The sequence below is a fragment of the Orbicella franksi genome, chromosome 13, assembly GCF_964199315.1.
Source record: "Orbicella franksi chromosome 13, jaOrbFran1.1, whole genome shotgun sequence".
In the NCBI taxonomy this organism is placed as follows: Eukaryota; Metazoa; Cnidaria; class Anthozoa; order Scleractinia; family Merulinidae; genus Orbicella; species Orbicella franksi.
This window is the reverse complement of record NC_138157.1, coordinates 18,562,703-18,577,329: the sequence shown is the minus strand read 5'-3', so window position 1 is coordinate 18,577,329 and position 14,627 is coordinate 18,562,703. Positions and strand designations below refer to the sequence as shown.

General features: G+C 40.4%; 1 protein-coding gene across 1 annotated transcript; it reads right to left on the bottom strand.

Annotated features, from left to right (window-relative positions):
* Window positions 1-229: 229 nt before the first annotated feature.
* Window positions 230-6,523, bottom strand: LOC145465786 (forkhead box protein Q1-like). The gene is made up of 2 exons (XM_081449543.1): window positions 5,118-6,523; window positions 230-2,314 (listed from the first exon to the last, which is right to left on the bottom strand). Exons 1-2 carry the CDS (start codon window positions 5,830-5,832, stop codon window positions 2,115-2,117), a joined length of 915 nt encoding a protein of 304 aa, XP_081305669.1. The 5' UTR covers window positions 5,833-6,523; the 3' UTR covers window positions 230-2,114.
* Window positions 6,524-14,627: the final 8,104 nt, after the last annotated feature.

Sequence of the window (14,627 nt, the reverse complement as noted above, 5' to 3'; positions counted from 1 at the left end):
TTGAGTATGACCTCCTAAGCAGCTAAGATCCTGTATAATATCGCATCCTGATAAGGTGGTTTACCAAATTGTGTCCTTAACGTTGTGCTTTTGTCAAGATAAAACAAATAACCCAGTAATCCTCTTAAAAACGAGAAATTGCTTTTTCTTTGATTCGTTCAAGAGGTGACTTATGAACATCGATTTCAAATCAAACTCAAGATTTCCCGATTGTTAAGGTTGAAGTTAAAAGTATTTCACTGCAAATATTAACTTTAGAGCAACGTCTCCAATGGATACAAGCTCGAATCATTACATGGGAAAGAAAATAACATGAAATAAGTGAATTATCGACAACTGGATGTGTTTATATTTGGACTCTAAATGAATTTCTCGCTATGGATTGACCTAACATGTCTCATCTTGATCAAAACCTCTAAACTCATCTTGTGCATATGTTTGTGTTGTGCTAAAAAATGACACCTTGTGCGCCAGTGAAACCACATTTTCTTTTGGTCTCATAAATTGTGTTCCACTCTCCTGAACTCTCCCTCGGGCCTAGCACAGGGTAGGGACGTGACTGGGGTGATATCAGGTCAGCTCACTGCTAGTCATGATATCGAGTCAGAATGAATTCAAAATTTGGCTAACTTGGCATCTCCAGTTTCTATCTAACCATAAAAAAAGTCTCCAATCCCTGAGTGTATGTTTGAAGAGTGAAGGCCAAGATAACTTTCGTCTAAGATCGATGCCCAGTCTTCGTTATTCTTTGCGCCCGTCTGCATGAAGCTATAGACATTGTTTGGAAAATAGAGACTCTGATCACTGTTAAAAGGCATTATAAGTGAATTGTATCTGGGGAAATTGCAGTCATTCGACTAACTCTCACTTCTAAAGACAAACCTTAGTCAAGTATAATGAGTGTCTGTGATTGAGACCATACTACAATTTTGTTACCAATGTAAGAGAGCTGTTGTTGATCAAGGCTTTCGTGTGGTGCTGTTTGTTTTTCAGCATTTATTAAAACAATGTTTTTTTTAAATTTTGAACTTTGGCACTCTTTGAAGTGAAAAGGTTAAAATACAGAACATTTTTTATGTGGTTACGAAACCACCCAATGCTTCACAAAACACGAAAGATTCTTCCACCACACACTTTATTGTAAACCATGTGACAATTTATGAAATGGGGAAGAACTGTACAACTCGGTCTTGACACGAAAAATATAACTATATAATGATCTGTGAACTGTAACTTTTCAATCTGGAATTCTCAGGTAGGGCTATAAATCTTCTGTGATGTAATAAGGAATAGTTTAAATCCAACACATTCGTTGCGTGTATGGAAAGAAAGAATTCGAATAGGAAAATGTAAGGTATGCTAACAGATAAGAACATCGTCTGGCCTGCTCAACATATCGTTGACTGCTTGTCGTAGTTTAGAAATTCCGCCAAGTTTGTCTGGATCTTTGAGAACTATTATGAAATAGTTCAAAGACGAAAGTTACGTGATGCAAACACAAGAATTTTTTTCCTTATTTTTTTGGGCGTTGTCTCAAAGATTAGCTTTTCCATTCTAAAGTAAGTATCCCCATTTCGATAGCATTCAGCTAGGTCCACGAACATGCAAATTAACTTCTCCGTAGCCTTTCTATTTTGTTTCAAACAGAAATTCGTTACACCAATAAGCCTGTCTATTAGAAGACAATACAGCCTGTCCGCGTACTTGTTTATTCATACTGTATAACTTGTTTACCATACCTCGATATTGTTTAGCAAATTCAAATTTTGACCTATTGTTACCGTACAAATGAAGCCTGTATTGGCAATGGTATTTATTGTGTTTTAAATTGTCATTAAGTTCTTTTAAACTTTTGTTACACCTCTTCATTGTTAGTAAAATTAAGGGTTAAACAAAACCTCATGAACTGAACATTTGTTGTGGAGTAGTTTAAAGTGAGTGCCCCCAGTTGAAACATTATTGACAAACATTTGGGCCTAGGAACCCTAGCTGCAGCCTATAACTCCTTTACTTTCAAATTGCACATAATTCCTTTACTGTCACTGCAAAGAACTAAACCTTAACCTCGTCTATAACGACAACCAAAATTCCTGAGAGCTTAGTTCTCTTTGTCATCAGTAACAAGCATGAAAGTGCGTCGTAGCAGCGCACGAATGAAAGCAATGACAAGCGTTCCACACCTCACAACCACTCGAGAAGCCTGCGTTGGGACTCATTGGTGAGCACAAGTGTTCCTGTCTCTGGAAGTGAAGCGGAACTTCCGGAGTTGGATGGCAACAGTGAACAATATTTCTTGGTCCTGGTAACTGAGAACCTTAATAAAAGAACAAAAGCAAGTAGTTAACATGATATTATAACACACATTCAGGCCCACTTGCTTGCTTCATACTTACTTTGCTCACTTGAGCAAGTGCGCAATAAAGGGATATACTCCAAGCGAACACGAATAATTTTTGTCTGTGAAAGAGGCAGGATTAATTTCATCCTTTGTATGTAGCAACTCTTTCACGCTTGTTAAAAGCTCAACGCGATCGTGTCATCGCTTCTTGGGAAAGATGTGTAAGGAGGTCTGATAAAAGGGATTCCCCTGTTTTAGGAACCAAACTGTCATCGCTTCTCAGTTCGGAGTGGAAGAACGGACAGCTACAAAGCTTTCGTCGTTGCAGACAGAATTAGGGTCAAAATGTACAGGAGGTATCCCTTTCAGTGTGTCTTTAGCTTACAGCACTAGTCTATTGCAGGTTCCAAGTTAGATGAGCTTTGTATGAAAACCACTAATTTACATTACACTGATCAGTTGTGCTGTCCGTATAGGGTGCACTCCATTCAGTTGCATAAGTCGCAACTTGTAATGAAGTCAGTCTGTCACCAGTTACTCATTTTGATTTATTTCATACTACTTTCATAGAATATTTACAGCTACAACTTAGATTTAAGCTGACAACTTTGAATGAAGCAAGTCATGCTTGCTGCTTGTTGTTACTGAACACTTCTTCGTGTTCATTTATCATGGTACGACCTACACATCAGGTGTTTGTTCTCAAATGTTCAACAGTAAACTTGATAGGTTTGCCAGTTGTATCTGATCCCGCAATACACGAATGCTTCACTTTGAAGGAACTTTACTTTAAGTCAAGAAAGCCTTAAAGAAATTTAGCTTTGTTTGCAAACACAACTCAGTTGTTTGGAAAGATTCATAATCGCAGTCCATAAATTGTTATCAATGGCTATGTACTCAGTGATATAAACGACTTTACATGATTGAAGCTCGAGGACCTCGAGAGAATTAAAAAGGTTTTATTATAATGGAATTCCATGGAACAATGATGGTCACCTTACTAAGACATAGTAAGTCAGTGTAAGAATAAAGCTGTTAGTTTAACATCAGCCGTGCAAAAAGTGAGTAATAATGTATAAAATTACAATGAAGTGAAAGAAATGGGATATATAAAGTGCCAAGGATTCTTAGACAAAGAGGTATGTCTTGTGGAAAAAGTGCTTTCTTTCAGTCTTCTTGTTCACTTTTCGAAGTCTCGTAAGGCACGTTTTAAATACAAATGAATTTTGCCTAACATATCGAAAAGATTCTCGTTTGCATGGTAAATGTTACTTCAGTGTTTGCTGAATCAGCACACAATGAACTTTCAATGAACGTTTTATAAAACGCAAGTTGTTAACAACATTTAGTAAGTCTCATGCAAACCCCACAACTTACTTTCGAGACCTGCTGTGAGCGTTCAGTCAACAATGAGAAAACTAAAGTTTATTTTAGGTTAAAATGTTTAGTATAAAAGCATAAACTTTTCGCCCAGCTTGTGGTTAAATGTGCGGTTTACCCTTATTGCCTAAAAGTGAAAAGCTATTATGAATAATTTGGCATCATTTGACTTCTTTCTCAAGGATTTAGTTAAATTGCGTGCCCCGGGATTGATTTTTCATCAATTGCGCATATCTCGATAGATTACAGCTTGCGAAACTCCGCGTCTCACATTTCTCAAGACTTTTTTCCAAAATGCTGTCTGATTTTGGCAGCAAAACAGTCTGAAAGTTAGCTAAGTGGAAATAAAATTACTTTCAAATATAAACAAAACTCAGTTACGAATTTGTGTTATCGCTGTGGAATTCAGTTTAGAACGGAAGTTCTCGATTTCTATTCTCTGGAATTTGAGATAGGTGCTGCAAGGTGAGTTGCAGTCGTACAAGTGTGCCTCAGCTAATTCGAGCCAAAACTAAGAGAGACTGATTTGCTGGACCGCAGTTTGATTCATAATACAACGAGCAGCTAATTTGACGACCGAAATATTTCATTGAGTAACGAAAACCGATGAAGGTATTGTCTCAATTTTTTCAGTGCTGCACTCGAAAACGCCTCGCGCATTCTTTCACTTCTTTCATCTTTCACTAAGATGGGTGTCACTGGCTTAGGGAAGGGCTCTTCAAACATCAAGGCATTTAGCACGGTGGATATTGATATTACTTAAAGCGTGAAACGTAAACCAAAGTTCTCCTGAACTCTGAAAATCGGCGCTATAAGTGGTTCCGCAAGCACAAAGTGGCTTCTTTAGAAGTGCAAGTAAAATTGTTTCTTTCACAATGTTTCAATCTCATTGACAAATAGGAGGATTAGCCCCAAGTACTCGAGCGCTCCACTCGAGTTTATAAGCGGAAAGCGAATATTTATTAAGGTCAAGTGTCCAAAACTCGATTCGACTTAAATTTTTCAATTCAAATCGGAGCAAATTCATCCGCTTTACGCCGAGTTTAGCTTCAAAACTCCTCTACTTCACGGTGATCCGTATGAGAGAGAAGTTGCGCTTTAATCTAGTGATGTAATTACTTGGACGATGCGACGTTAATGAAGTAATTTATTTTGTGATTTCAATAAGTTTACGATAAATCGCGATCATTTATTTCAAGCTTAAAAGGTGTTTATTCAGTGGGTGTTTGTGAACTGTGCCTAACAGGTTTACCGTTTCCACTGATCACGCGCACAGTTGGTTTGTTTGCGCTTCCTGTCTTCGACGCGTCCCGTACAATACACCTCATGAATTTGTACCCACAGGAACCTGGTAAATTTAAAGCAAACACCGGAAACTCCAAGTTGCTATTAAACTTACCTATGTTTGGATTAAGCACACTTCTCACAGGAAATGTCGTTTCACTCCTCCTTCTCGCGCCAATCGTGGTCTCCTTCGTCCGCGTCTTTCCTTCAGATAGAATGCTTTCGATAGAGAACGATCCACGGAACTGTTTGGGTGTTGGGGACTTGTTAGTGCTGTGTACGCTACTAGAAAGCGCCCTGTCTCCTCTGAACGACTCGTAAGAGGGAAGCATAAGAATGCTTCTGCGCGCAGCTTCGGGAACGCCAAACTCCCTCACGGCGTTGTTCGGCAGAATCTGCTCTGTGATAATGCTACGACTTAACTCTTCCCTCTCGTCCTTCCTCTTGGGTTTTCTTCTTCGCCTCCTCCTGAATGTTCCGTCCGCCAGCAGGTAATCGTGCAGCGAGCTAACTGTCCAGTAATTGTCCTTACCCCACGGTCGCGCAGGGTCGCGAAGAATCTTCACAAAGCACTTGTTGAACGACAGATTGTGGCGCACGGAGTTCTTCCATCCTTGGTACGGACCTCTGAAGAACGCGTAATGTTGCACTAAGTACTCGTTGATTTCTGTCAGTGTGAGCTTCTTTCCTGGCGAGTTTAAAATCGCGGTTGCGATGAGCGCAATGTAGGAGTGCGGAGGTTTTAGACGCTCTGTTTTGGACGATAGACACGACTCCTTTCTCTGTTTGCTCGCGGACAGGTCTAAATCTTCGCTGTTGAGTTGCTCCATTGTGTACGCCCTGGACCTCAATCTTTGGAGCTCTTGCAGATTGTTTCGCGCGTTCCTGTGGAACTCAAGTTTTAAGCAAATCTCAGCAATGCGCTTCTCTCGTTTCAGGCCTCGGAGAATGTAAATAATTCCTTTCTAATCTCGCTTCAGCAAATCGACCAGCAATGGCTCCGGCTTGCTAGCACCACCCACATAGGATCAATTAGTGTTTACAAACAGTCAGGCCCGATCAATTAGACAATCGATTAAATTTGTGTACCGTGTAAAGCGGATTTAAACGGGACACTTTAGCAAAGCTGTTGCATCAGTCAGCTGCTCGTCCGAACGTGGCTGGCCGCGCTGTGTTCGTGTGCGGAGTGGCATTTTAAAAACCCTCTCAACAGACGCTATTGGCGTGCGCGCCTGGCGTTTGCATCTGTTCTATGTAAGCCAATCTTTTTCGAGGGTTGATTATTGAACATAAGCCGTGCTAAGTTTGGTTATCTCGTCAAGATCAATAGCTGTACGTTCTGATTTCGAGATAATTCGATCGGCGCCATGCAGTGAGACTTGTTCCTTTGTTTTTGGTGTTAAACTGATTCCGGTAACAATTTATCTTAATTAGTGTCATTAAGCGGATTGCAGGCGACAACGGCTTTCCTTAAAACGCTATATTTCACGTATTTCTCTCAGCTATTGGCAGTCGAGCCCTTGTACAGGATGTTTTATTACTCTAGTAACATATATTACACTCCCAATTCGAAACAAATTCACCGCACGATTAAGCACTTTCGCTTCTTTCCGAGCTGAATTCAATTGCGTGATTCTTTTAAATGGCAGCTGCGCAAATTAGCGAGTTCCATAACAAAAGCAGAAGGAAGGCGAAGAAGTGACGATCTCTTCAGAGAGCAGTTAGTTATAAGTGTAAAATACATATTCAATTTTGTTACCGTCCGAATGGGAAAGGTTGAAAGATGACGCACACAAGTTTTCTTCCTTTTAATGGAGCCGTCAATTGCTAGGTGATGGATACAACCTTTTCTTGGCAAGTTTAAACAACTGTGACATGCGCGCTATTAAGGAATATCATAAACTACACAACGTATAAAAGAACTGGAGATCTGTTTGTCTTTGTGTCGTCGGCTTGCCCGCGACTGAGAAAGAAGTCAAAATCGTTTTCTCTGGCGTATCGGCCCGCGCGTGTTGTTCTCGATTTGGGCCTCGCGTCATTAACGCTTGATAAGACTTAATGAATAAAGAGTAAACTTTCAACAGGGTCTATATGAGTAAAAGTTTGTTGTTTAGTCTCTTTGTTTGTTTAGCAAGCTTTTCACGTGGAATGCCTGGCAATGATAATCGTAGATCATGCCTTATCAACCAATTACAGTCAACCAACTTAGATGCCGCTTGGCAATCGACTTGCCATCCCAGCCAAGTCTGTTTACCTGAGAAGCTAAAATGTGGCAATTAAGAGCTTGTTCAAACGACTGTTTAGATTAAAACGTTCAACTTAGACCATCCTTGGCGAAATATACGGACATTCGAGAGTTGGTCGAGTGGTTGAAAACAACTGGTCATAAATTGTAAATTCCTGATGTGTCAGTACAAGAATACCTCCGAGCGCTGCTGTACGATTCTGCTATCTTTGGAAGATGGACAAAGATAAAACATGGAAACTTGAGAAGCGGGGGTTGAAAATTATCGCCATAAGAACAGCAATCCATCACTGTCAGTCATCCATACGGTCTGTTGGAATTTCTGCTTTGCCATGTCCCGCCAGCTGAGTTCATTTTGTGTCTAGTTTATAGTTCGAATAACGAAAATGTAAGCTTTTGAGGCATTATAGTAAGCAATGCAAAACGCTAGTTTGAAAAACGATTTGTTTTTGGTCGCGGAATAACTAGCCCTGGCAACACCCTTTAGTTTCTCGTCTCATTTCAAGAGTATTACCAGTATTTCTTTCCAATGTTTAGCCTCTTTTCATAAACTGTTTCTCTCAGAATTACTTGTTAATGATGATGACTCAAAAGTACACACTTCGCAATCCGTCAAGCTAATAAGCGTGCGCTGCAAACTAAAGAACACATCCACAATTTCGAACGCGGAAATTAAAGGTCAATGTCGGAAAATTGAAGAATTCTTAGGCAAAGAAAAAATTGTCGTTCTTACGACATGTAAAAATACTGTTATCTCGGTGCGCGATGACACACCGTGTACAGAAAAGGAAAGAAAGCCGACCAATTGACTTTTCCCGTTTTATTTCTGTTTTCTGACTCTTCTTTAGCTGTTTTATGACGAGAAATGGTTCTGTTGTTGTGAAGTTGTGCGTCATGTTATGTTTGCTCAAGGGTCAATCTTCACATACTGCATCCTCCTGTGTGCTTGCTTACTGTTTATTCGTCTTTTCATCGTAGATTATCCTCCCTCCTCCCATGTCATTACCCCGATGAATTTAATCACAGACAGCCTGTCTCCGAATCGAAGTTAATTTGAGAGGCCATTTAATTAAGTCCTGATATGTTAAACTTGCGGTCGATGCTATGTACCGAATACCTTTGAAGGAATCTGCCAAAACACGCGTATGCAAAACGAAAAATACTCCAATCTCGGATTCGAGGAACTGATCTCGCCGATCTTGTGCACTCAAGAGGAGCTTAAACCACTTTGCTCTCCGTAAAAAGTAGTGTTGTTTTTACAAGTGGTTCGCGAGTTTATCGCACACGAAAATAAAAACCAAAACACAGGTTGAAACGAGAGAATACATAGATCGTTAACTCTACTAATGAATTACCCAGGTGATCAATGTACTGCATTGAAACGCAACGAAAAAAATCTAGGAAAGTGGCTTTTATTTGCTTCCATAAAAGGACAGTTTTCTTCTTTTTCATTTTTTCCATGTTAGTGGATGTGTTTAGCGAGTGCAAATACAGGATTATGGTACGTAACTGCTGTCATGTGTGTTTGCCTTACGTCATGAAGACACGTTCGTGCGTTTTTTGCTATCAGTAGACGCAGTAATTGAACTTGAGCCATGATGACTAAGTTAAAATCAGTTGGTCTTATCTTGATCACACGTTCGAAATATGTGCTAGGAACAAAAGATCGCAACTAAAATACCGCTCGCTTGGCCGCCATAAGTTACGGATGGGGGTAAAGTTCTTTGAATACTTTCGCATTGATTAGCGGAAACAATCGTTTGAAACTGACCGTCACCAATAATTTTTTTGATTTTCTTTAGTTTTCGAAATATATTCAAATGACTCTCTTATAGCGATGGGCATAATCACCTCTCATACACTCTAAGGTATTTACAGTTTGGGCAACATTATGATAAAAGTTGCCATAATAAAACTATATAAATCTTTGACTGTACTTCACATCCTTATAGTCTGCTGTCTAGTAGACGTTTGCATGACGATATACTCTACTCTCCGCTTTCAACCTCGTCCCCAAGGCGCTTTTTCCTGGAAATGGAAGGGCATTTGACGGGAGTGGACTGGAGTGGGACGAGACTGATTTTTCCGTTTTAACAGAAGAAGTTGCGTACTCGTTCTCAGGACTTGAGAACTAATTAATTGTTCATAGAGTGGTTTTCGCTTGAGTGTCGAAAATTAACTGGTTTTACATTGCCACGCTATATGATTACCTTAAAATGCTCAAAATACTCGATCTCGCCGCGTTTTCATCCAATCAAAAGTGAAACCAAAACAAATCGTAACTCGTCCGCATGCTTTTTCCCGTGCTTTACTTAATAAGCTACATGTAATTACTTCGGGTTTTGATTGCCTTAGTGGATTATCTGTGTCCCTTGCTATTGGCCAGAGTGATTACGTTGGCCTTTCTTTACGTCTCTCAATTAAACCCTGCTACAGTGTATAACACAATCATTCTCTCATTATTTGATTCCATCGGATGGAGTACTTTGCTACAACGAGACCAGGATAGACTACAGCGTCTGTCTGCCCGGATAATCTCATATTGGGCACGTTTCTCTGAGGCTCTCTCCTCCGCAGAGGCTCAGAGGAGCTCAGGGGATTTTTTTCGGGTGAGAAGAATCCGCTGAGCGATGTGAGTGCAGGTGCACTTTGATCAATTCGACTTTGCGCCTGCACTCACTTCGCGCAGCGGAGTTCTATAAAGAACGTTTAGACCCTCTGCGGAGGGTCCTGCGGAGGGAAGGAGAGACGCCATGAAGCAATGGGATATTTAAGCTTAGCATGTAGCAGGTGCTCCTACCGTAAAGCTAAACTTGTTTTACTCTGTCTTCATTCAATGGTTTCAGGCTACTTTATATCACATTTCACTACATCAGTTGCGACATTCATAAATACATTACACGTCAACTGAAGCATTCAGCTATCCCTACCAAAGGTTAAACTTAATTCTGAAAACAAAAAAACTTTCTTGGTGACGCAAAAATTTTTAACAAATTCCCTGCAAATATAGTAACACACCAAAAAAAGTCTGTCTTTCTGCCCCCGAGGAAAACGTTTTTTCTTATCTTAACGTTCATTAACGTATTATATCGTATTTCAGTAATGCAACTGCATATTATAGTTTTCTTCTTATCATTATGTAATATATATTTTTTAGATGCACTGAGGGCCCCAACGGATTTCAACCTTTAAGCTCGAGCTGAATGGGGCACCGTGTTGAAATATAGTTTTACTTTACTACTCCATCTGATGAAATTAATTTAGCACATTCATTTCTGCTGCTGTAGTTTCTAATATTTCGGCGAAAAATTGAGAATCATATCCTAAGGTAAGATAGTAATAACGAGCAACGTACCCATGCGAACAACCTACTCGCCACTTCAAGAACAGCTTTCTCTGCTTGGCACATCGATATTTATGTTCCGCCTCATTCTCACAGGTATCTTATCTGGTTCAGTTCTGTTTTGTTATGTTCTTGTATTTTTCTGCCTGTTTCTATCACTAAGTTTGTTTTTTCTTTTGGTCACTCCCTCTAATTCCCTTCCTCGGGGAACGAACAGTTGGCGGGCCCGTCCTTTCAACGAAACTCGCGGGGGAAGCACTCCGAAGCAGGCCGGTCAAAAATTAATAACTCTCCGTTATAATCATTGCAAGCGATGATGATCTGAAGAGGGTCTGTTTTCCAAACAGTTATTATTTTTTTATTTATACCAGTGACTGATGTCTGCACAAATGATGTTATCGCCAGGCTGCAGCTCTGTTGTCGTCGTAAATATAAAGCCCTGCAGATAGTAATTACGGTAACCAGATAAAATAACGAAGTACCAGGAGCCCATTACCCGCTGGTGTTTCTTATTGTTTCACTGCCGCTGGTGCTAGAAATTTACCCTCATTATCTGCCTTGAAGCATGATGTCTCTGGAGACTTTCATTAATTAATTTATTGTCCTTTCGGTTAGCCTTTTAATTTATTTATAACATTTTATTATCAGTAAATACACAGCTCTTAGTTTTATCCTTATCCGTAATCACTAAGAGTCTCACGAAGACCTTTTAAGTGAAGTTGGCTTCCTCAATTAAGAGTTGCCTGTTACCTGTTACCTAAATTGATGCTTCGCTTGCAAGTAAAGCTTCCTAAGGGCTGAAGGGTGCAGGTAGTTATAATGAATGCAATGAAGATAGACCAAGGTAATGCAAGTAGACAGGTGCTTTCTAGGGTTAGTTTACCCTCACTAAATTCTGGCCGGGTAGTCTCCTGTGAGGCTGTCGCGCATCATTTCGGCTCCCTTTTCTTTCGCCCGCCAGCTTTTTCGATCCTTCCCACTGACTGAAACACTTGTAGCTGGGGCCAGGTTGGTAAGGGCAAGGCGTACCCCTTTTCCTTACCAACCTGGCCCCAGCTACAACTTTTTGTTGCAGTCAGTGGGAAGAATCGAAAAAGTTGGTGGGCGAAAGAAAAGGGAGCCGAAATGATGGTCGACAGCCGCACAGGACACATTGTGAAACGTATGGTTTGTCAGGTTACCCAAACATTTTGCTGGCAGTCATTTATATACTCCTTAGCTTGGTTATTCAGAGGGTGGATAGCGAAGTTATTGTTGTTCGTAGTTATTCAATAGACCAATTTCGATATATTAAAATTCGGCTTAGGGACCGTTCATTTTTTATGAGGGAGGGGGGGCTGGTGGGATTTGGGAAGCACCATCTAAAAATCGCATGACCCCCCCTCAGCTTACCAATTTTTTTCACATGGCCCCCCCTTATAGCGGTCATTTTTTGGGATGACCCCCCCAAAAAAAACATTGAACAAACAATATTTAGATTTCAACTTTTTTAATATTTCTCTATTATCCCCCTACTTCACGTTATTGTGCTCACCATGAAGACAATATTTACAATCCCTATACTACAGAGAGCTGTTGATTAAAAAACAAATCACAAGAAAGAGAAGTCAATTTCGGATCTCCTACTTATGGCTCGCCCTGAGCGTGTGGCATTTGGCCTCTCATTGGCATCTTCCTCATCTGAATTGACGAATGCAAGAATGACGTCACTTGAGTCATCTTCTCCCCCAGAGTCAATGGCATCACTGTCATACTCATCATTGTCACTTTCGTCCCTTTCACTACTGTCAGCACTTGCCCTGTTGTCATTTTGTGTCAATCTCCTGGCATTTCTCAGTATTGGTTTGCCAGCTCTGAGAGGACTCTTCTGCTGCAAGCATGAATGTCTTACAATTGCCTTTACTTTCTCACTCTTGCTGCTTTTCAAATGCTGCCTCAGCCCGTGGTGGTTCAAGTACTTGTTTAGTTCTGGAACACGTAGCTTTTTAAGCTTGGTTAGATCTTCGCACAACTCAGTCCAAGGATAATCCTCATATGATTTATCTTTTGCGTCCCTACTTAACTTTGCCTTTTCTTCTGCTCTCTTTTTCCTTTTAAATTCCAGCACTTCAAGATGCTGAAGATAATCCACCACAAACTTTGATTTGACAATAAACGTATCTGCAAATAGAGCAACGCTCTCTGGGTCAGATAAAACCAGCCTGCCACTTCCATGCTCTTTCTTCGCTTGGACCCTTGGCTGCCAGTCATCTGGATCACGCCCTTCTTTTGGGGTCTTCTGGTAGGAGAGGTAGTGGTATTCCGGTAGGCAGGAATGGTCAGGAACTGGTGTAGGGTATTTTTCTATGGGTGGTCCAGTCCATTCACAACAAAAAGAACAAATTTGTCCTTGTCCTTTCTACCTTTTCTTGGCAGGACAACTTTAGAAACTCCTTGTAGTTCTCCCCCTCCTCATAGTGCTCATTCATAAACTTCTCAATCTTACGGAAGTAACAGTGGCCTGGAACAGAGTCTTTCCTTGCTCCTGCATTGTGATACTATACCAAGTACGAGAGTGTTGTGAAAAAACTGGAAATCTGTTGATGTGTTGTGTGAAACACATTGTTACATTTAATTTACAGATGTCTTTATTTGGAAGGTTTTTACCTCTACTCTAGTGATAGGCATGTATAAATGTTGCCCTGTGCAGGTAAAACAAAAAGCTATGAGAATACAACATCAAATGGTTACATGAACCATGATTATTCAATAATATCAGTTCAATATAATAAATAAATAAAAAATCGTCTTTCCTTTTCTGGTAGGTCACTAGATCCTCCTCTGCTGATGATACAACCATACCTTAGGGTCTCCGGAAAACAAGCCTTGGCTATATTGTTAATCCAATCGAGATAAGAGCGCGTTACTACATGAGCATCATGAAGGAGGCTCATTCCAAAATGCGCAGTAATGGCGAAAGCGACGAGTCGTGTAAGAAAAGGTTTACAGCTGAACGATCCAGGCAGTTTGACATCTTACAAGCAAAAGAAGCAATCTTTCTAAGTGCGGATGGCTGTTCAGAAAGGGCGAGTGAGTTTTCCATGCCAAGGTACCAGTTGAAGCCCAGTGATAGAAGAAAACTGAACTTCTCCATCAAAGAGCACAGAGCAATGGTGGAAAAGTTGAATGTCATATTGAAAGATGTAAAGGAACACGATTCCACACTCTTTCGGTCCAATGGGCTTGCTTTAAAGCAGGGCGAAGAATTTGCCCACAGTTTTAATGTAAAACAGATCAAATGTTTAGAAGCTAAGTTGACGAAGGTCACACAGGACATGGATGCACTAGAAAATAAGAAGAGCAATTATAACAGCATATTCAAGGGCATACTCAAACAGCACATCAACAAAAGGAGAAGGAAAAAAGAAAACCGCAGAAAGTCAAATGAAAGAAAGAGGAAGCGGACTGAAAACAATGTCCAACGAGTTTATGGAATCTGTGTTGGAAACCCGCTAGGAAATGATCTTCCACAATGCCTTGTGTACCCTCCTAGAACGGCCGTCCCGGAAGAGTGTATTCAAGTTGAAGATGTTGCCACGTCGTTATTTAGAAGAGATGGGCCATACATCGCACAGCTCTTGGAAGGGAATTATTTCACCAATGCTGCAAGAAGCAGAATCACAACCAACCTTGAGCAGGAAGTCAGAGATTATGTTTACACCTTCATGTACCCTGACGAGTACACTCTTACGGAAAGCATTGCTGCTTCTTGCAGCATTGGTGAAAGAGACTCCCATAGCAGCACAAGCGGCGACGAAGAACTCGACGACAGCGAAGATGAAGATGAGTGCCAGTGAAAGTTGCATTCAAAAATAACAGTGTTAAATACTTCTTTTCAGTAGCTACAAATGCTTTTTGTCACCAAACGTTTTTTTAAAGCAGAAGGAAAGTCTGTAATAAATTTGTATCCTGCCTTCTATGTTTATTCTATAGCAATTTTTTTGATATTCAAACATCATGCCATTTTAAAGTTTTACTAAAATATTTCGTGTGACCCC